Below are 22,793 nucleotides of genomic sequence, written 5' to 3'. Positions count from 1 at the left end.
TAGATGGACCAAAGAAAATGATCTTCCAAAAACTTTTAATGTATATGTGGCAAATTACTTCCAACCATCACTGTCATATCATTATCAGATCATCATCATTGTCTCATAAAAGTGTGAGCATGACGCCCTAAATCAGAAGATCTAAAGGATGAAAGTTTTACCTGAACTTTGATACAGCTGGTCAAACGTTCAGCCATTTTTCTACGGGGTTAAGAACGACTTTTAGCAAACGACTTAACTAAAAAAAAAAACTAAAAAAAACACAAGTAAAAATGAAAAGGCTCACCTCTTCGTCGGTCTCCTCGATGCTGAGATTCTGTTCCGTCGGTCTCGATCGACTGCACTTGATCGCTACGTCCGAGTCAGCCACTCCGACTTTGGTATTTCTGCTGAAGAGGACGGCCGAACGGCCGCGGACTATGAATCTCTCTGCTAAGATTTTCCGGACGTCCTCCTGGTTGTCATGTCCCGCTCGGTTCGCCGAGTGTGCCGGCCTGCTGTACCTCACCTTAAACCTCCTGTCCTCCATGCCTGGACAAATAGGCCAGCCTCTCAAAAACTGATACCACCAAGGCAGGTATACATAATGATGATGATGATGATGATGATGATGATGATGATGATGATGATGATATCATGATGCCTCCTCCTAAAGGTGAGCTCATGACGCTTACCAAACACACACACACGCAGTCTCGCCCGCTCTCTCTCTCTCACACTCACAAATAAACAAAGTATTTAAATTTTAACGCTTTACACCTCTGTCCAATTGCTCAACCGACTCAAACATATCTCATACAGTCAAATGTAAAACATCGTAAACAAAAGCTTTTTTTTTTTTTTTTTTTTAAAAAAAAAAAAAGCGTTTCACTGTCAAGACTATTATACAGACTGGAAAAGAAGGGAATTTATGAAGTGATCTGCAGTATCTGAAGGGTTTTTTGCTTCTTTTTGGATTATAAAACCTTCATAAATTACAGGATTCTGTGAAACCCTAACCCTGACGTCTAAGATTTACATATACAAATTATACAAACAGATTGAAATCAAATTTCCGAGCTATCCTGCTGAAGACCTGGAACTAATCCTAACGTTAGGTCTTATTTTTTTTAAGCAGTGATCTTTTACCTGAATAGTTTCCCCCTCACTAGTAGCGGCAATTAACACCATATAAAAGATTATTACTTCTGAATAAAGTGCATCTTACAAAAAGTTTTTAAAAAGGCCAGATATCCAGTTGTTAGATCTAATTCTCTAAAAACATCGACTGGTTCCGGTAACAACAAAAATGACTGACTGTAAGCAGCCGATAAAAAATGTTAACAAAAGATGGTAACAGCGGTGTATATATATGTACTTACGCTTTATCTCTAAAGAAATATTTTGGTAGAACTCATAAAGTCAATAGAATCGTAGTAAATATTCACAGAAACTGTCAATCAGAATACAAACGTTTCTAATTTAGTTTGTATAACAGTTGTAGTGTTCGCGACATTAGCCATCTTTAAAAAAAAGGGAAATAACCGAGGCAGTCGCAAGAGTGATCGATCGTTGTTATATTAATGGGAGAAAATGAGCAAACAAAGCTGAGAAGTGGTATTCTCGATTGACAATACTGTTTAATGACAAAGGTGCTTTCAATGTCACTATAATAAATAACCCTTTTCATAAAACAAAAGTAGCAAGACAAGAAGATTCCAAAAAAGAATGAGATCTAAAACAGACAGTATGTGAATGCAGACGTAAGCAAAGTCATCTTTACAAACTATAACAATTGTTCTCACAGATTGAGTATCAGTTTATCGAGAAAGGAAAAATATACTAAAGCAGGAGGATAAAGTCGATCAGGTCCTTATAATTACTTGAGTTAACGAAGTGGTGAGCGGGAGAGGTAATTAGTAATTTTACACCAAACGACCAGCTCTGGTAAACGACTTGTACACAGCTGCCAAGTAAAATTACATCGCCTGTCCGGAACGAGATCTGAACTAAGAAAATTGTTTATTAAGACAATAGTTAACGGGTACTTTAAAATAAAATATATAATATTAAACTGCAGAATTAGAGCTGATCTTAAGCTGACAAGCCCAGTATTAATAATAACATCTCAGTCAAAATCAACCCTTCTCTCTAGTTTCTGTGACACTATTTCTCACAAGCAAGCACTGAAACATTTCACTTTAATTTTTTCCACAAAAGTGTGTTTCTAAGGTAAAAATAATACTTGAATCAACAGTAATTGTTCCAATCAGTACGCTGTCAAAACATAAAAGGAAAGCAATTGTAGTTTAGTAGACGTACAAAGAGATGAAAGCATAGATTGACTGTTAAACGGAACATGCCAGTTTTGTAAGTATAAAACCAAGAAACAAGTCGTTAGAATCATTTAAAATACGGAAATCTCAATAGCTTATAGTTCCTGTGTTGCTAACAAAATATATGTCCATTAAAACTAAATTGTTCATAAATATTCATAAAGCATTTACAGCCTCAATATCATTTATAAACCTTGCCCTGAGAAGAATATTTTGACTACAGACGTTTTGCTGTAGCAGGCCGTACAATAATTATATAACTTTCCATGGACATATTTTTCTAATCCCGTCCCATGGCAATTTATGCTGTCCCATCCCGTTGTTCCCATGGATTCCCATGGTAATTAACAATCCTAACAACACTGAAAACCACTTTGCTTTTGCTATTTCCTGACCACATAACATGTTTGCAAACACATTTTAAAAAAATGGGATATTCTTTCACTTTCGTATTTTCAAATCAAAAATTATCCATTTCACATTTTAAAATTATTTTAGAAACTTTTTCCATGATAACAACATCTTTGGCTGTACGTGGCCATTGCAATCCTGTCTTTAGTAATGAGCAAATGGGTAGACAAACATACCTCAGAAAACCCACAATAAATGATAACAATTGATCTTCTTTAGAGGCATACGGAGATGTCAGGTACAAACGCCAGATGAGGCGTGCAGAGCTCCAGCCAGGGGCAGAGAGAGAACAGGAAGGATATGAAGAGAAGGTGTGCAGTCTGCATTAGGTATTCAGACACAAACGGGTGTTGACATGCAGGTTTATTGTCCAGTCACGTGGTATGCCCTCTGCAGTCAAGTGAGTGCAGATGGGGAAACTGGAGTTGAAGTCGACTCTCTGCGACAAGTAATTTTTTGGGTGGACAGCAATGGAACGCCTCTCAGGTGCGGCCGCGATTGTCCCGGTAGGTGAGCCTAAGAGCTTCTGAAAGTTTTCGGTTTATGGTTTTATGAAGGTTGAGGAAGTTTGGAGGTGAGTATTCCAAAGAGGCCATTCTTCGGTGATTTATTGACCTTCACCCAAAAAACTGTTGTTTCAATATCAAACTAAAGAAACACTATAAACTCAAGTGTGTCATTTCTGAAAACTTTAGGGTTACCTAAGCGGCAATCTTTTATATAGCTTGCTTTTACCTGCAGTATTACAAACTGCTCTCTCGTGTGTCCTGTATATAAGAATGTGAATTTATGAATGTGTTTTAGAGTTCTGAATAGTTTTTAACGTCCTAATAAGGATATAATATATTATGCAGATTTGAATACAATCACACGTATACCAAATATTAAAATTCTGATCACTTATCCTTTGTGTTTTATTAGGACTTATTTCAACACTCTAAAAAGAATTTTAGTCATGTAAAAGGGTGTTCCGTTTTTACAGAAAAAGAGAGAGAGAAAAAGAGACCTAGCCTGCTCCGTGTGCCTGCACGCACTCAGCGCATGTTAACGTTGTAAGTGACAATATATTTGTTAGAAGTTCGACCACATCCCATGCTGGATATAAAAAAAGTCACCTGAACGTTATGTTTTCTATTGGTGGTATAAGGGGACTCTATAGCCGATTGGGTGTAAAAGCAGCAAAAGTAAGTGGCTCACTATGTCAAGGAGGTGGTCAACCATGTCTAGGGCTCAACCGTCTTTTTCAACACTTCTTTGATACATCAGGTTTCCAAAGGTCACGACGCCTGGGAGCCGAGCCTCCTCACCAGTTCTACTCAGCAACAGCTTCCAACGGTTTGTGAATGTTCAGTCATAAAATACACACGGTTAATCTCAAATTCACCGATTGTTATTTATTATTTCTTACTTCCATGTGGTTGTGTTTACTTAGACAATATTTATGTCCCTGTTAATGGTCGGTACTGCAACATCATAGGTTCGATAGCTGCTTGTTTACGTACGTGTGTGAGTGGGTGGAGAGGAAGGTGGGACGAGTGGGGATTTGAACTATGACCTTAACATGAAGACATGGTTATTAACTCCTCGGAAAAAGAGTTTGTTTTGTATGGTAGTGTAGCAACAAACCCAAGGACCGTCTGTCCCTTTCAACGTTGGTATTGGCCGGGTGAGTTGGGGAGGAAGGAGGCTACGTTCTACAGGTTGTTTGTCGGTCCCAGAGGTCGTCGCGCATGCTCAGAAGGCAAAAGTTTAGGTTTAGACCACTTCGCCGTCTCTTTAATGATCTAACCTCATTCGTACACATGTAGCGCAGAACTTACGAACTTAAGAAGTAGAGACATCTGCTATCGTTTTTGAGGCAACAATACTTTGTTTACTTCACTCTCTGTTTTTCCTGGGTGTAGCCCACGATGGGGATGGGGAAGTCTAGTTCATTTGAACGAAAAATAAAGGAACTACTCAAACAGAGCAATGGGGGCTTTGGGATTTTAGGCCGGGCCAACAGGTTATATCAAGCCTGTAAACAGGGGCCACATGCAGAGAAAGAAAACCGCGCCCGAGACAAGATCTGAACCCAGGACAGTTAATCCTCACTGTATTGGTGACATAAATGGAGACGTAATGAAATGAATAAATTTTCTAGAATTGGCAAGCTTTTGTTTGACAGCTCATCAGCCGGTGAGATTTAAAGATGCAATATTTTGTTGATAATCTTTCGGACTTACATACATACTCTCTTTCTGACGTATAAGTTGCTTTCTTTTTACCTTAATGGCTTAGCAGGCGCATTTTTGCTTCTTGTAATGACTGGGTTAGCGTTTTATCTCGTATCTTGAGAACGGAAGTGAGGTAAGCATTCACTCAGATTTGGGGAAACAGCATCTTGTAATGAATCATTATCAAAGGCTTCCATGGCCTGATATTATAAGTAAATGAAACGATATCGTAAGCCAAGATTAGGCTATATGCTGGCACAGTTTAGCTAATTATAATATAAAGTATAATGCTACGATATTTGTGTAAATACTAAAGGGGAGACAAAAAAAAAAAGAGACAACATGAACAAGAAAATGGACTAGAAGTGTGTCAGGGGTAATTGTAAATGGATGGAAGGGGTTTGAATGAAAATGGAAGAGAGAGTGGGGACGAAAGTGGGATAACAAAATATGAAACGGATAGAAAGTAGGATAGACAGAGAGGGGGGATACAGAAAGTAAGAGAGAACAATTAAAAAAAATACAATAGAGAGGAGAGATAGGAGAGAGAGAGACAGCAAAACAGAAAAAGATAAGGAAAGACAGAAAAACAGTCCGGAGTTGAACGGATACAGAGAGAGAGATAAGTGCGCTGTCTGCTCTACCTGGAAAGATTCTGTTCCATTAAACTATCCACCCGTTAGTACAAGTCAGCATCCACCTGGCCCAGTCTTCTAGGAACGACACACGTGAACACATCACACGAAGGGCGCGAAAGATGTCAGGGTGTTACACTTTAACAGCCGGAGACTCACTGCCGAGAGCACACATCGTGGGCTGCTGTAGTTTGCACATCTGAGAACCCGACAGACCCCGCGCCTCGAGGAAAACAAAATGCACCTGAAGTATCGTCAAGGACCCTACGCCAGAGAAAAAAAGGCGGTCAGCCCTTTGCATGTCGTTGTCACTACATCAAATTACACCCTGAGTTACACAACTGACAAAACGCCACTTACCCTCGGCTTTGATTTTCTCCCCTTTTTTCCTCTCTCCTACACGGGTGCGCTTGTGACGTCATCACTGTACACTGTAGTCGTTACCTTTGAGTACAGATTGTCACAAGTGAAGAATCTATAGACTTTTCCCAACCTTTTAAATTGAAGCAAAGAATTCTGTCTGAATCGAAGCTTTGGACGCTGTGGACTTTGAAAAGAAATTCACCTGTCAAGCAGGACGTACTTCCAAAAGATCAAAGATGCCGTCGCTGTCGCATGTCTGTAGGTTGCGAAGGAAGATCATGTCACGTTGCATCGAGGTCGCTTTTCTGTATGGCATTCTGTCCTTCCCCAAACACATTAAATGACTACCAAATTAGCGAGGATCCTCATTAATTATCTGATAACGCTAACAGCATTTAACAGTTGCCGATTCACGTACGATGTTATCGAAATCCCCATCATCAGCGCTCGCTCCACATTCAGGAAACGTTCACCGAGAGTTACATACCCGACGAGGTTGTCGTTTGTTGGTCAACTTTTTAACACTGTACTGCCTTGAAAGGGGCTTTCTCTCTTCACCTCCACCACAACCCACCCACTCCCCACCCCGCCGAGATAACAACCGGAGGCGTGCAGGCTGAACGCCGCACTCGAAGGAATGTCGTCGGAGCCCAGGTGCACGGTCACGCTAGTTACCTCTCTGTGCCGAAACGTGCAGCCGTGTCTTTGAACGCTCCACGTCACAGTCGTTGTAGGACACAACAACAATCTCTCCGAGAAACGGGTGTGTTGGTAGGAGGGTGGAAGTAGTTGGGTAGAAAAGAGAGGTGCGTGCTGTGCGTCGAGTATCTCTGTGACATTCTCTGACCTCTTCAGACGATACGAGACCGGGGTGTTAGATACTGATCAATACCAGATCAATACTGAGGTCAAAAGGTGACACGCTTCGAGCGGCCTGGCACCCGTTCGGCCAGCGCCTCCCGTGACGTCACACACCTGACATGCCACGGTCGGGTGTAGGTAACGCCACAGCAACGACACCCGCCTAAGTGAGTCATAATGAAGTGGTTGTGTATGAAGGTGGGGACTCGTCATTCTCCGGCAGCATAAACATCTTAAACAAGGTAAGAAATAGTTTGTTTCTCTGGACGTGAATGAGAGGGACTCAGCATAGAGAGGGACACCGCGAAAGCAATGATAACAACTGATAAAGAATTGCAGAGCTGTGTCCTAACATGAGCGCTGGCACTATGGAACCTGACAAGCACAATGGCTGCCAGTCTTCGCTGGAACTGTTTAGAAGCAAAAGGTTGAAACACCTGCGTGTAATAAAGGAGTCTAAAGGGTGGCGTTGGGGTTGGAGGGGTGGATGTTTTCCCCGGTCTGACACATCTGAGCCTTTTTTTCATACAGCTTATAAACTTGCTGGTCATCGAGGTGTTGATACAATACTGCAGATTGAGGGAGTGAATAGGACAGGGGTTGGAACACCGACTTATGAGGCCATAAGTGGTGCAACGTACTTCCCCCAGTTGAATCAATATAGAGTGGGTACCTAACCCTCCCCTTTCCTCCAATGAATTGGAAAGACAGGAGATAAACATCACCCTCATAAAAAAAGATTGCCCCCGAGCAAAAATACTAAAGTCTTTTAGTACCTCACTCCAAGGGCTGAAAGGTTTCGAGTCTACCTTTACCTTTATTGCGTTCTGCCTCGTGTGTGTCAAATCATGGAGCGGTTTGTGTTTCAATGACAAATTTAATGACAGGTGAACGACTTTTCCTCATATCTAGTTACTGACTCGATCTTTAATCATAGCTGCATCCTGCATATCAAGAGGCATTAACCCCGAGAAATTTTAAGGCAAAAAAGGTTTTAAGGATAGTCCCATGATCTCACGGTCGTTGGGAATTGAGACACCAGCTTTTTTTTTTTTTTTTTTTTTTAGGGGGTCACTCCTCTCCTCGTCCTTTACCAGTCACCAAAGGAGTCAGGAAGAGAAAAAATAGTGTGGGACAAGGAAAAGGCACATCTATTGTTTATACAGGGAGAGTATTAACTACAGTTTGTGGAGCCAAGACGTCAGTATAAAAAAATAATCAAGAAGAAACGATTTTAAAAGAACGGTTAAAAAGATAAAAGCAGATCGAACGAATGTCACAACAAATAAAATAACCAAAAGCTGTTTTAGACAGAAATTAACTCAGTCCCTCAGTAATTATAGAAGAATCTCGCTAAGCAGTGTGATTGGTAAATGTTAGTTAGTCTGAGCACTAGATAGTATGATTGACCGGAAAAAAAAATTAGTGTGAGGTAATGACTAACAATTTTTCATTTTCCTGATAGCTGCCTACCATCACTTTGTCGCTGCCATGAACGCAGCGGGGAGGGCGAAGAAACGAACGGTGGTGCTGCCTGCCATCCGGGAGGAATCTCGTCTGAGCACAAGTCGTATACCAGTACATATCATCCCACCCGGCGCCACCCTCAACCCTTCGCTCTTCAGGAGCTCCATGGTCATCCAGACTCTCCCTTCCGACACGATAAAACCTCCACCCAAGGTGCTCACCATGGTCTCAGTCTGGTGTCTGCCAAAATCTGTTGGGAATTCGGATCTTGTCCCCACAACACCCAATCTACCTGGATGTTCGTTTGAAATTTGATGACTAACTGAAAATCTCTTTTGGTGTTCCACAAAATCTCATTCTCTCTGACTCAGTCTATCTGGTTGCCTGCGTGATTTGTTTGTTTGTTTTTTTTTAATCTTCAAGTACCGCGTGATGCAAAAGTACCTTATATTCATCTCTTTGTTTCCTTTCTTCATTTTCACCTTCCACACACACGCAAACTCACGTTTATCTTGCAACACACAGCACAAGCGAGTACGCAAACATATGGCATAAACTGACAGACACGTGTGAAAGGCGACATCACATTATGCCCTCTACTTTCAGGTGATGCCTTCTCTGAACAAGATGCGGGATGAAGGTGTTGAACAGGTGGTTGCACATTACCTGCACTTCTCACGCTACCGACAATCACTACCAATCACGTGCGGCTTCGCCCCGCTACCTTGTCCGTGCTGCTCGGACAGAAACCGAGAGAACCTAAGATTAAAAGGACATCCTCTTCCAAATCCAGTTTCAGAACCTAGTTTAACAAAACTGGATCGGGATCAAAACGTGGACAGTGCTACCCGATCACCACGTGCAAACCTTGATGACAGCTCTTTTAATCGAGGTTCTCCGCGACAAAAACAACCGCAACAACATCAGAATCACAGACTGCAGCAGTCCATGCCCTACGAACCTTCGTTGAATAGAACTCTCATGACTTCCTGGATGGATTACCAGCCTTTGCTGCATGCCAGGACCTATCTGAACCCGGAGTTCAATCGTCCTCACTTAGTGCGCGAGTACGAGGAGAACCGGAAGCACCACGAGGACGCGTCGCGTGCTTACGTCACCAACCTCGTCTTGAACGCCAATGCCAAGTACCACCAGGCAATGCAAAAGCTCGAGAGGACTGCCAAGATGGGGTTCAACGATAACGAAGATCTTCTGTAACCGATACGTTTGATAGTCGATATGGTTCGGTAGTTCGTTGTCTTGTGGTGGACGAGGTAATCTTCGTAATGCATGAATTTCATCCTGGAACTGGATAGACTATGGTGCATTTATTTAATGAAAAACAAAAATACTCCAAAACCGTTCAGCATTACATCAACAGTTTCTTTTGTTTGTTATGGATGTATTAAACATTCGTATTGTTTTCCTCTTAATAATCCCAGAAGGTATTTTAAAACATATCTTGTAGTGTTATTTATTGGTTTAGTTTTCATGATTTGCTGACAGATGCATGAAATCTCGTCATGAAGGTTATATGATTTGAGTTTAAGGTCAAAACCGAGACCCTGGTGGGCGAAGTGGCTTCAGCAAATTTGCTGTGGCAACCAGACACGTGTTAAAAAAAAACGAGATTTCTTTCTGTCGCTTGTCCAGCTGTTGCACGCATTGTCTCTGGGGATTTCACACTACCTGGACACAGCTGTCACCTTGCAATCTAATGGCATTCCCATTCCCCCCGTCCCCAACTTCCCTATTCCCACAGCCCTGTGGGATTGGGTCACATTGCGCAAGTCAGTACTAAAAAAACTATAACTCAGTTTACGTTCGTGTGTATGGTTTGCGTGACAAGCCACCGGCTGGCAAAAAAAGAATAAGGTTTCATTTCTAGGCGTAATGAACTGCGATCTCGGCATGTGTGTTCTTTGAAAACGTAGAGAAGGGCTTGTACAGGTGCCCTGATTTCAAGGATATGTCGAGCCTATGCATTTAATACTCATTTCATTACAAATGTAAAAGGGACGTGTAAATATACAAGGACCCCATTGACTTGATGCTCACATGCTGACAAGTGGGTCTTTGTACTTTATTTTAATGCCCAGTTGATGACAAGAATACGCAGCAGCACTTGTAAGTAACATGTTGAAGCTAGATAGATACCAACTCGCAATCTTTGAGATTTAACTACCAAGATATAAAGATGTGGCTTAAAATAGAAGCATATCTTTCGACTAGTCAGGTTCATAATATGGGATTTATATTCAGATTAATGTCGAGGGAACAAAGAAAGAAGCAGGTACATAAAATAGAAAAAAAGAAGACCATAAAGATGATGATGAGTAGGAGGAGGGAGGAGGAGGATAATGGTCACGATGATGATTGATGATGATGATGAGGAGGAGGAGGAGGAGGAGGAAGAGGAGGACTATGATAATGAGGATGATGATGATGATGAAAGAACTGCAAGAAAATCCGACGACAACGGACGACAGGGGATCGTCAGGGGGTCTGGCCACCGCCAGACATTTACGTCACGCGGCATCTCATCTACATGTCTCTCACCCAGCCCTGCCTCCGGCAAGACTCGATCGAACGGAATCAATAGCACGAACCGCCGCGAGCAGCAATCTGAAATTTTGTTTCAGCAAATAAAATGCAGCGCAGAAAGGACACAGCTTGTGTGCTTTTCACCTCCTGAGCGCCGCAGTGATGACAGCTGTGTTGTTCTGTGTACACTTGGCCAGGGAATCTCTTTCTGGTATCTGCTTCCTTGTTTGTGGGAAGCCCAAGTGTTGCCATGACATTGCTGCCGTGTTTTAGTTTCTCTAGAGTCTACAGCTTCCGTTTTTGTTTGTTTTGTTTTTTTCCCCTTTGAATGCCTGTCGGTCTTTATCTTTTGTTTTGGTGCCTTCCTGACTTTCTTCTACGTCGAAGACAGATTAATGTCAGTACTGTCCCATTTAATAAGCAAAATGACTGTTATAAATTTAGTATGTGTTTCTTTCCTAGAAATAAAGCAATGGATGTATTTAATAAACAGGACGTTTCCAAATCTTTCTCTCTTTCTTCTTGTCATCAGTTATAGTCTCTTGTGAAAGCAGTTTACAAATAACAATTTTTTTGGAAGAAAAGTCAGAATAAAGAAAATCAAAAGTATAATCTTTTTGTAGAGAAAAGTCTTTTTCAAAACAAATTCTTAAATGTGACACTGATACCCTATAATGGACGAGGGTGCAACTGAAGATCCACGCTTCAGTCTCTCAACAAACACGAGCTTGTAGAGAGAGTGGGGAAGAAAAGAACGAACAAGACACACGACCAATAAAAGCAGGCACTAGCGAAAGAACATTTAGTCCAGTAGGAGGGCGAATAGCAATGAAAGAAAGATTATTCCCACTCAGAAAACATCGTCTTGACAACTAAGACTTTTTACCGGAACTTCTAATGGTATTGTTCATTTACAAGAATTTCGCTGATCAAGACGAAAGTTTTCGATAAAACACTAGGACGGCGTGTAGATCCGTGCTCTCCGGATCTTCCACACAGTTCCGGCATCATAAACTATTCACATACACTATAATTATGTATATCCTGCAATATATCAGTATATTACACATCCTTCATCGTCAGTCCGCACGTCCGTAATGAAATACTGCAGCACCTTAAGCTAGTATTTAATTTTCAGTACATACAACCTTCATCTTTAGTACATACAACCTTCATCTTCATCATCTGATTTCCTGAGTTTCGATTTTATTTTAGATATTGTTTTGTTTTTTTTTCTCCACATGTAGCTCCCGTTTAAAAAGTCCACATACTTTTCCATGATGTATGTATACCATCAGTTGCTGGTTCGTCGTAAAATACCAATTACAAAAAAACCTCACATGCCCGTTTCCTTTTAATACATGCATCCTTTATCATCGGGTTATACACATTTCATATGCTACATTCTGTGCAAATAACGATCTGGTTCTGCGTGTTTCTAGCGGAAGCAAATAATTAGGGGAGCACGAGGTTCTAAGGTGTCCAGATGGCCGACTTGCTACGTCAACGCCAAGCGGTCTGATTTCGTTCTTTTTCAACCGTACAAAACGTCCGTTCCAGATGCTCTAACAGTCTACATCAACCGGATGTTTTAATCTCCTCTGAGTTGTCATGCCCAGCACTTGTGAGGCTAAACATTTACTACGGACACCGAGGACACAGTTCCCTAATGCTTTCTCGGGGCTCGAACAGCGACTTTAACTTTTACTTTATAATTACGATGCTTATCAGTAGTATGTATCATCTAGAAATTATGTTGCGACCAAGAGACCAAAGCACATCAAGTAAAGAGGAAAAAAAGACAGACAAAGAAGGCTTTGGAAAAAAGACCAGAAAGAAGAAATAAATGTGTATTTCTATGAGACTATGACCCATTATATACCTCTCATGAGCAGAGTAAAACTTATGGCGCTGAAAAGTAATTATAAGACACCATTGTCAAATATTCTATTATTTAATACACTAAGATTTTACATGTTAAACATCATAGCACTGAAATGCTCTAAACCCTCTCACTGTAATGGAAAAGCTGGTGGCAGCAATTTTAAAATAATCGAGAGCTTTCAGTCGGATGATGATGATGGTCACGTCTTCGCTTCAGGTCCTGCAGTCATGTCCAAACGATGGCAGTCAGACTGTGCTTTCATTTGTCACCGACTTTTTTTTCACCTCGGAGCCTGATAGGACCGTCATGCACCACGAGTGGTCAGACGGCGGTAGTGTCGGAAGTGCGTCAGCACGGGGTCGGTGACGTCAGTAAAAAGGGGGAAAAAATCGTTTGGCCGTCGTGCCACTGCCCTCAGCGATGGAGAAGAAGCTGCAGGGAGGAAGTGATGAGGGTATGTGTGGGCTGGCGGTGAGTGGGGGGCGGTTTGGAGGAAAAGGGAGTGTAGCTAATGAAGTCTCAATCGATCTAGGGCAACGCACACATGGTGAGAGAGAGAAAGTGTGATTTCCCTTGGGATGTTTGAAGTGCTCATTTTTCTTATGCTCTTCTCGAAACGCTAGTCTCAGCAAGCTCATATTGTTAATGTTGTTGAAATGAAGAAATAAAACTAATAATCCAACGCCTAAATTGTAAAGATGTGCAAAAACCTCACACGCGAACGCGTGCGCACACAAAACTTATTTTTCAAAAATGTAAAAAAATGCTCTCTCAAGCAATAAATGCATACATAGAAAAGCATTGTAGAAAAAAAAAAATAGAATGAACGCGGCAAGTTTGAAAGAAGCCCAGGATAATTTTTGTACTCATTTCTTTTTTCTTGCTGCCCACACAATGCATACATAGCATAATACACGCATACAGACCCACAAATCCACTCGCACGCAGAACAGAGAAAGACGGAAGAGAAAGAGTCGAAATCGATTTTGTTCAATAACCAACTTTATTCACCTTTAGAACAGAGTGGGTGACACTAAAAACAAAAACCACAAAACACACACACTTTCTTGTAAGGTCATTTAGCAAGATGATATACCACGAAATGTCGGTCTCTATTGATGTTTCCATATCCTCATATCCTCTCCTCTGAGGAAAATTGCTCCGCTCTCCATTTCTTTGACTAAAAAAAGAAAACAAACCCAAAGAAAATGCCTTCTTGTACCACTCCCTGAATCTGGTAAGACATTCCACTTCTGACAACTCACCGACTGTATAGCCAATTAGCTCTGTCTTTTATATCGTCGTCTGAATCAAAATAACTAAAGCAACAAAAAAAAAAGAAAAAGAAAAAGAAAGAAAAAGTAGAAAAAAAATAAAACAAAGCCCTTGAACAGAAAGAGGAAATGTCATCGTTCATTTGTGGGTGCTGTCTTTATCTCCAACATTCACCAACAACATATAAAATGAGAGGCTTGTCAAATTAAGGATTTTGACAATGAAGGTGGCAGAACTTTACCCACACTTTATATCTAGCGTTGACCTTTGTTTACATAAAAAGAAAATGCATAAACTATGTAATGTAAAAAAAAAAGTCATCGAATATCATGCCCACACATACATAAAAAGAGAATAATGGACAAATTTGTGTTTCCTTTTTTATGTGGATTTCCGTATAACCCACTACCACGTACTCTTTGGATATCTTCTCGAAGTGTTGAGTACAATACAATCAGACTTAGTAAAGAGTATAAAAACACAAAAAATATTAAACAAATATTATGAATACGATAAACTGAGATAACTCGTGCATAAGGAAATACCTGGCAATATGAATATGATACAATGTTTATTTTTCAGAATTTATACTGGGTTAATATCTACAAAATATTTATTATTCTTTCGGTTTCTTGCAAAATCCTGGTGTTGATGCTTACTTCAGCCTCAATTACAAATCCCGACCCCACTCGAGGCTTGTCGGATCTGTGGTAACGGTGTAACATTCGTGGAGATAGGAGAGTGTCCATCTTGCTTCTCTTGTGAAGCATCGGTAGCATAAAGTAGCAATCTTGTAATCAATGTAATCAACAGGCAGCCAGTGTCACATGGTCGGATTGTACGAGCACAAAAGACAATAGGTGCGGCATTATTCTGAACCCTTTGAAGTTTGGCCAACAGACGGTTAAGGAGGTCAGCAAGTAGAAAGTTATAGTAATTCAGCAGGGACAGCACAGCAGATATGTAAAGATGCAGAAATGAGTTTTTTTGATGGCGAAATATTATAGGAAAGGTCAGGCGTGGCTGATGCGGAATATGACAGGAAAGGTCAGGCGTGGCTGACCCGGCTGTTCCAGGAAGAGAAACTCTCAGACTGCATTTACATTAGATTCACAAGACACTGGTGTGTTGATGATTCCTGGTGGTCTGGGGATGTTCAAAGAGAGATGTTCACTCCAGAGAAAGTAACTGTAGTAGTAACAAAGATTATATTAAAATCAGATAACAGCATGGAGAAGCAACGGGACTGAACTCTGATCTCGTGCTTACGGAGTTCCCCAAACTGGGTGGTCTTATGATAATAGTGGTGGTAATTGGTAATAATAGTGGATTTAGTTTCTTCTCAGAGGCTGTTGGAAAGATCTCAGTTGTGTCATCATCCATTTTCAGTTTGTCGGTTGACAGCTGGGCCTTTTCACATGTTCTACTGCTCGCTGATTATTCCATTATTTAGTTCTTCACAAAGTCGCATACACTGAAATTGAATATTTGTATATTAATGAAAGCCGATCTGTGGTAATCATTATTCATTTACTTAAATGTTATTACTTCGCCACAATCATTTATGTCCTCTTTCTCCCCACCCTGCTGTTTTCCTTATTATAATATCAGCTTATTCTAATTTTCCTTATCTCACCTCTACAATCTTATTTCCTCTTGTCGCAAATTGGCATCTGGTGGCGAGACTGGCAATTAGTTGAAGGGCAGAGTACGCGTATCCCAGTGTCGAGCTTACGACACGAATAATAGGGATTTGACCTTAAGTGGGGTCAACACGTACAAGCTGATTGTCTATGATTCACCTTCCGCCCTTTCCGTCGCTGTTGTGGATTTGAATGATCAGCCAGTCGACACAAGAAAATGCCCTCTGCCACTATCAGTTGAGAACAGCACCGCATGAAGATCATTCTTTGTCAAAGGTGTGAAGTATTTCTGTATTTGCTTCGACTACCAGCTTATGAGCGAGGAGCTCAGTGCCCGTGGCGCAAAATAAGCCCGTCGTTAAAGTCAAATAGTTTTTTTTCTCTCCTTCTAATGATTAGATAAAGCTCGGTGAAAGCATTTGCCCAAATCTGGGTGAACACCCCTACCCTCTTGATTATCATGCACTGAAAGAGATCATCAACACAAAGGATTGGATCTGAATATATGTACATAAGGAGAGAACAAGATCCACAAGGACCATTTATGTTAATTAAGCGTGTCTCATAGGGATTTGTGAGTTGTTAGGGGGGAAATAGCCTTATTAAACATTTTGAAACCGATCCATGGGTCTCTTTTCTCTCTTTTTTTTTGCAGCTATTAACAGGATAAACATTAACTTTATGGACAGCCTATAAGGCCTTGGTTCTTACCCATTAAAAAAGTTCAGGACATTCATTAATGTGACATCATGGTGCAAGGTATGTTTCTGAGAGAAGAGTAGGCCTGCCCACTCTGCATAAATTACAGTCTTGGTGAATTGGTGTGACAGAACTTTGAATCCAGCCCAATAATCACAAAGGGTAGTGCATCTGTTAGTCTGGCTGCTGATTCCATGTTACAGTAATACCACAGATGGCAGCTCAATAAAGGCTTTGAATTTTACAGAAAAATGTGTGGGAAGTAAATGCTTGTGCAACAAAGTTTGTGGCACTTAACACTGGCACCAGTTATAAATATACATAACATTTAATGGCAGCATCTAGGTTTATGGCTGGTTATTTTTTGTAGTCCTTTCTACATATATGGATATCTACATTGTGAATTTATAGATGTAGGAATACTTGTGTCAGTTTTTAAAAACTCAGCCCTATAAAACCACTGTCACAAAACTGATATATCAATAATAACTTTCCCGGGGTCTCTCTCTACTGCTCCATGAGATGAAAAACTAGTTACTGTCAACTCACAGATGTCGTCCAGCCATTTCATTATGTACTGCAGATGATAGGAGATAGATTGCACCTTTCAAAAGATGATGGCAACAACCTATTTAGGGAATCAGCAGCTCTAACATGGCACCTGAAAACGACCTCTTTGTGAGCTAGTCATTAACACCAGCTTTTGTAAGATTTTGGTTGTGAATGTGCACCATACTAAGTCCCACGCATGCTCTTTTTTTGTTGTTGAGGGAAACAGTTGTGTAACAAATACTGAATAGTGTGGAACAATTTTTCTGGTCCAGCAAAGGTTGGACTTGCATTCAGGTATGAACAAACAAGTACGGGCGTTAACTGATGGATTAGACATTTCAATACCTTATTAATCTGAAAGGGCAATAATTGGTAATTATGTGTTCCTGAGCTTGCAATATCAGTACATATACATGTTGACTACAGAGAATAAGTTTTCTATTTTTTTATACATACACAGCAGCAGTAGAAACAACTGGTTCACTGGATTAGGTCACCTTAGGCTAACACATCACAGCCAGTAAAATTGATCTAGTGTATGGAAAGTGCAATGAGCTGTAGTGACAATTTGCTTTGAACATTTGAGAACCCCCTCATCCCCTCCCCCAGCCTCTCACACATAAAAAAGCCTGGTGTAAGATAGTTATTTTATTTCACGTATAATTTATAAATGCATTAAAAGTTTCTATTATAGATGAACAAAATACAATTTCTCAAGTAAGATACTAAGCCACTTTTGTTCCCATGAGAATGGAATGGACTCTGCCAAAGCAGTGGGGTGAACAAAAACCACTTTTGGCATCTAGGCAATTTTAACACGCTGGCTCTGGCTACAGGGTCCCCGCCGAGTGATGCAAGAGTAGTATACTCATATCGTAAAATCTGCTGGATCAGTATGTTAAAATAAAATCTTTGAAAGAAGACTGCTTAAGATGCTATACAAAACCTTCTGGTGTAAGGTTATTTCTGGTGTTCAGGCATGAAAAAGAAACCCAGGAAAGCTTGTCTCTATTTGGGGAGGAAGGAAACTAGGGAGTAAGGTGCAGTCAATCTGGAATAGCAGTGCTAGTGTTTTGTTTTTAGCAGTGCCACATTTACAATTAAATGCAGAATGACAGCATGTAAGCATGACAAAGGAAAAAGCATGGTACTGAACAAAAGAGAATTAAGCAAATGTGAAAAGCAGTAGTTATGAAGTACAAGCATCATGGAAATCTAACATTCCATTGCTTTTAGCCAGCATATCCAAGGTATATACAGCAACTAAACAAACTGAAATGCAAGGAATGTGATTGCCAGCATTTACAATAATGTACAATGCTGAAGCACATGTTTAAGCTCAAAAGATGCAGCCTGCAAAGCTCATCCTCACAAATGGTCCTCGTAACCATTTTTGCACGTCAGGTTTCAATGGTTCCACGTCTGCGAATGTGCATTTCAGTGTAAATATTACACTCTTGTATATAAATCATGCAAGAAATAAAGTAAATAGCATTACAAACATTACGCTTCAGGAATAGGGCAAGGACACTTGAACGCTTGCTCCTGCCAATTGGTCCCAAACTAAGGAATGCATAGAATTATTTTGCGGTCCAAATTATCATGCAGGAATGCAGCAGTAAATATCAAATATGTGCCATCAGAAATGTTACCTTCATAAAACCAAGACTTTGTCATCCTCCCTACCTGGCTATAATGCCATTTACTCCCTGCCACAAGGCAAACTGTCACCAAGGGAGAGCATACACTATCAAGCATATAGGAAACTTTTCGTCTTGTCCTTAGCACAAAGCAAATCATGCAGAGCTGCACTTACAAAACATTAGGTACCGCATATTTGCTGTAGTAGGAAAGACGCATAAAAGAAAGAAATATTCAAATTTCCATACACCTTATTCACAAGATGGTAGCGACATACATTTTATCCCCCTTGCCACAGTTCACATTTTATGCAGTTGCAATTTTACCACCTTTCAGGTGATCTATTATTATGAATTATTTATGTCTATGAAAAAAGGGTACTTTTTCCCAATACACCATTTCTCTTTAAAATGATCATTAAAGTGAAGATGTTCTTCTGTGAGATAAAGATGATCTAAAGTAGTAGTCTTTATTTGAACACGCAGACTCTTTTATAAGATGCATAGAACGAAATTAACCCAGTTTTCTTATTCTATGAACAGCTTGCAAGTATTTGCAAATGAACTATTTCATCACCCTAAAGAACTAAATGCAGGTAACTGACATACTAGCATGATGAAAGACACCATGGACTGCAGACACTCTGATCAAAACAAATCTGGACTGTCGATACAGGTTGCATGTTAAAAAACAACTCCTTCAGACCAGCACAGCTACTCATCATCTTTTTCCTTCTTGCCATACTTAAGGATTCGAGTGAATTCTATATAGTCAAAGTTGCCTTTCTTGATCGGTGCATCCCGGAACATCTCGTCAACCTTCAAAAAATAAAAATTTCTTTTGGATTACTACTAAAAGTGACTTTCTCTGAATGTGTAGAATCTGATGCAACAATATGATACCCTTATATACATTTAATGCAGGATAAATCAGAATAAATGTAATGAGTTTATACAAGATTTAGATTACTGCCTTTTAAACTCTTATCTCTGTCACACATGAGTGTATGCACATCAATGCACACACCCTACCATTCATCTGAAATAAAAGCAAAAACTCCTTTTTAACTACAAGATATAATAACTAAAATATATGCAAGCAGAGAAACCAATAATTATGAAATTATACATATATAAAAATAAAAATCAACATGCATTATTACAACTCTGATATGCATGCGATATAATAAATCACGAATGATGTCCCAAAAAAGGCAATAAAATCCACATTCAATTACATAAAGCTAGCACTGGGTAAGGCATACCATGAAGATAGCAAAACAACAACTGACCTCATCATCTGTGAATCGGTCACCCATCGTTGTTAGAAGCTCTCTTAGTCTGTCTTCTGGGATAAAGCCTAATGAGAAGATCCATCAATGCAATAAAAGCTTTAAAAGTATATAGCATATTACAAATACAGAACATTACACACACTGATGGGATTCTGTAGAAAAAAGACCAAAAAACAAAAAACAACCAAGTGCCTTTTAAGGCAGGATTTCATTGCTACAGAACATTTGAATACCCACAATTTTTGGTAGAGTGAAAAAAAACCCAAACAAAACAAAAACAAAACAACAAACAGTAAAATGTCCCCAAAAAATGAATCTACAATGATATAACATGGCATATCCAACACAGTGTGCTTTGTTATTTAAGTGTAACTTTCAATTTCCAATAAAAATAAAATTATTTATGGTTTACCATTTCCACCTTCATCAAAGCAAGCAAAGGCATTCTTGATGACGTCCTCGGGGTCAGTACCATTTAGTTTTTCACCAAACATAGTCAAAAACATAGTGAAATTGATTGGACCTGGAGCAGCATTCATCATCTCATCCAGGTAACATTCTGCAGGATCTTTACCTGTTTACACACATGAACAGGGATGAGCAAAATGATAAAAAAAATTAATTACAAAAAACACAAAGCATACAATTTCTCATAAACAGTATGTCAAAGCTACTTTGATATTTTGCAAACACGAGTGGCAAATGATATCCCTTTCACATCACAAGAATACCTAATAAAGACTAAATCTACATTTTATTATACACATTCACACACACACTTAGTAAGTACCAAGTGAGGCCAGCATATCATGAAGGTCTTCTTTATCAATGAAGCCATCTCTGTTCTGGTCAATCATGTTAAATGCTTCTTTGAACTCCTGGATTTGTGCCTGGTCAAACATGGCAAACACATTTGACGTTGCGCGCTGAGCGCGCTTCTTTGTTGTCTTTCCCTTTGCTTTGCGACTCGACATGGTGAATGATGTTCAGACAGTACTGAAACAAGACAATACCACTGTAAGACATAATAAATTTAATGATACTTCACATTTTACAGTCTAAATTTAGTGTCAGTAAGCAGCTAGGGATCAGCAGAACACTGATGACATACTAATACTAGTATTTAGCCATGCTTTTATGTTCTAGTAACTCTCTTCGACCATTAAACAGTCAACTTAATGAAAATAAGGATGGTCAAACTACAGATGAATGATGACAAACCTAAAGTGATTCTAGAAGCCTGTGATTTTAGAATGTATGTAGCCCATCTTCTACCACTCTTACATTCCCTCATACAGCATCTAACTTTTCCAGATAGAAATCTTGTGTGACCATATATTCCCCACCCTCTCAAGAAATTCATATGAAATCAATCTGCAAGTTCTTCAAGTTTCTGAAAAAAAATTAATCTCTTTACTTGCTGGCCTCTCCAGCTGCCTTGACAAGCTTCAAATACTGTTCATATTGCCTTTTGAGAATGCAAACAGGCCATACATCCCTCTATAAATGGCACTGGTTGCCAGCTTGATTTGGATGTATGCTGCCTTCATGAAGTTTATGGTCTGGCTCCATCTGGACACCCAATATTTTGATGCCTTACAAGCCATGTTTAGTAGTTCTAATCTGTTCATACAGACCTCCTCTCTGTGCATCACAGCAGACAAGATCTGGGTACTGCTTGTTTAGTTTCATCTTCTCTGAAACTTAGCCTAACTTTAAATCTTCATCAACCTGTTCTAGAAGTGAGGGGTGTCTGTTAAATGAGAATATGACTGTATGGTTGTTGGTGATTTAGTTTACTTCTGTATATTATTTCTGTACACCATTTTGAGCAAATCGTTGGAAAAGCTCTCTATAAATGTTCATTATCTGATGACCCATCATCATTATCTTATCTTATAGAGCCTATCTAGCATAACAATTGTTGGTCTTAAGTTGTAAAGAATAAGACTTTGATACATGTATATTTACCGCCTGTACAATTCATGTCATGTGTAACATATTAACCAAACATTGCTTCTGTTTATCGCAATTCCAAAGCCGTCTGCCCGCCAAACACTCGAAGTGTTCAAAACGACAAAGCAAGCATTGTCGTTCGTAAGTGCGAAACTGACCATACTACAGGACTTCTCCATAAGCTGGACTGTTTGCCAGTATAAGGAAGTAAACTGGTGTTTAATTCTAATACATTATAGTGTGTAACCATACGTTAATCTGTCAAGAAATACGAATCGTACAATAAGAACTAATTTATATGATTCACATACGATAACGCAGTATTTAATTTAATCACTCTAAAACCGGAACTGAATACAAATTATTGGTGAGCGGACAGAACAAACAGCAAAGTTTCCAAACTAGCAGACATACCTCAACGACTGTCTTCTACCGAAGAAATGAAGAATAAAATAAAGAGCCAAAAGTATGTCGTTACCTCCTTTTAAGGAACAGAGCTGTACGGTGACAATCCTAGAATGGGAACAATCGAATGATTCATACACACCCTACGACCACCAACAGAGCAGCGTAGTGGACAGGAATTTGACTCGGAAGTGAAACAGTCAGCATTCTCTTCCGAAACTTTGAAACGTTTAAATACCCTTATATACTGTTTGGTTTGCACATTTAAGTGTTTCAGTCTGTGATAATTTTCGTTCGTAAAAGAAAGCGAAAGAAAAACCCAGTGAAAAGAGTTTAAAGAAAGTAATATTACTTACCCGTTGCTAAACCGGTTATCTCTCAGGTCACCAGAATCTCCTGACATGCGCAGTGGTGGCGTGAGACACTCAACAAATATTCAATTTATCAAAATATCAAGGGGTGGGAGAAATCGTCCAAACTGTCAGCATATTCAACAAATGTGCTTTTAAAATTTATTTTAATATTTTGCTGATCAGCCTAAAACACAACTTTCAAAGCAACACAAATTTATACATTATGTTCTTTGCAAAATATTAAAATAAAATAAAAGTGTGCAATAACAATGAAAACT

General features: G+C 39.7%; 3 protein-coding genes across 7 annotated transcripts in view; 1 reads left to right on the top strand and 2 right to left on the bottom strand.

Moving 5' to 3' along the window:
• LOC112573480 (high affinity cAMP-specific 3',5'-cyclic phosphodiesterase 7A-like) overlaps positions 1-6,490 on the bottom strand; it is a 51,203-nt gene extending 44,713 nt beyond the window's left edge. The window contains exons 1-3 of one of the 3 annotated variants that reach the window (XM_025253898.1): positions 5,938-6,490; positions 5,587-5,841; positions 287-531 (exon numbers count right to left, since the gene is read on the bottom strand). In XM_025253898.1, the coding sequence (XP_025109683.1) occupies positions 287-529 (243 nt within the window). In that variant the 5' untranslated portion in view covers positions 530-531; positions 5,587-5,841; positions 5,938-6,490. Of the gene's footprint in view, positions 1-286; positions 532-1,361; positions 1,514-5,586; positions 5,842-5,937 lie in introns of those variants that run through there. The other 2 variants (XM_025253900.1, XM_025253899.1) reach the window with 2 other exon arrangements.
• A 54-nt stretch (positions 6,491-6,544) lies between these two features.
• On the top strand, positions 6,545-11,317 carry LOC112573481. The gene is made up of 3 exons (XM_025253905.1): positions 6,545-7,043; positions 8,267-8,481; positions 8,875-11,317. Exons 2-3 carry the CDS (start codon positions 8,293-8,295, stop codon positions 9,484-9,486), a joined length of 801 nt encoding a protein of 266 aa, XP_025109690.1. The 5' UTR covers positions 6,545-7,043; positions 8,267-8,292; the 3' UTR covers positions 9,487-11,317.
• Positions 11,318-17,499: 6,182 nt separating this feature from the next.
• On the bottom strand, positions 17,500-22,656 carry LOC112573406 (myosin regulatory light chain 12B-like). 3 transcript variants are annotated; one of them, XM_025253732.1, is made up of 5 exons: positions 22,519-22,656; positions 20,592-20,797; positions 20,214-20,375; positions 19,799-19,866; positions 17,500-19,325 (listed from the first exon to the last, which is right to left on the bottom strand). In XM_025253732.1, the coding sequence occupies exons 2-5, from the start codon at positions 20,773-20,775 to the stop codon at positions 19,221-19,223; spliced, it is 519 nt and encodes a 172-aa protein (XP_025109517.1). In that variant the 5' UTR covers positions 20,776-20,797; positions 22,519-22,656; the 3' UTR covers positions 17,500-19,220. The 3 variants fall into 3 exon arrangements, with proteins under 3 accessions (XP_025109517.1, XP_025109518.1, XP_025109519.1); XM_025253733.1 differs by lacking the exon at positions 22,519-22,656 and adding an exon at positions 22,236-22,390; XM_025253734.1 differs by lacking the exon at positions 22,519-22,656 and adding an exon at positions 22,172-22,324.
• Between the last annotated feature and the right edge of the window lie 137 nt (positions 22,657-22,793).

This window comes from Pomacea canaliculata, linkage group LG10, assembly GCF_003073045.1.
Source record: "Pomacea canaliculata isolate SZHN2017 linkage group LG10, ASM307304v1, whole genome shotgun sequence".
Lineage (NCBI taxonomy): Eukaryota > Metazoa > Mollusca > Gastropoda > Architaenioglossa > Ampullariidae > Pomacea > Pomacea canaliculata.
Note: the sequence above shows the minus strand (reverse complement) of the source record. Positions and strands in the feature narration are given on the sequence as shown.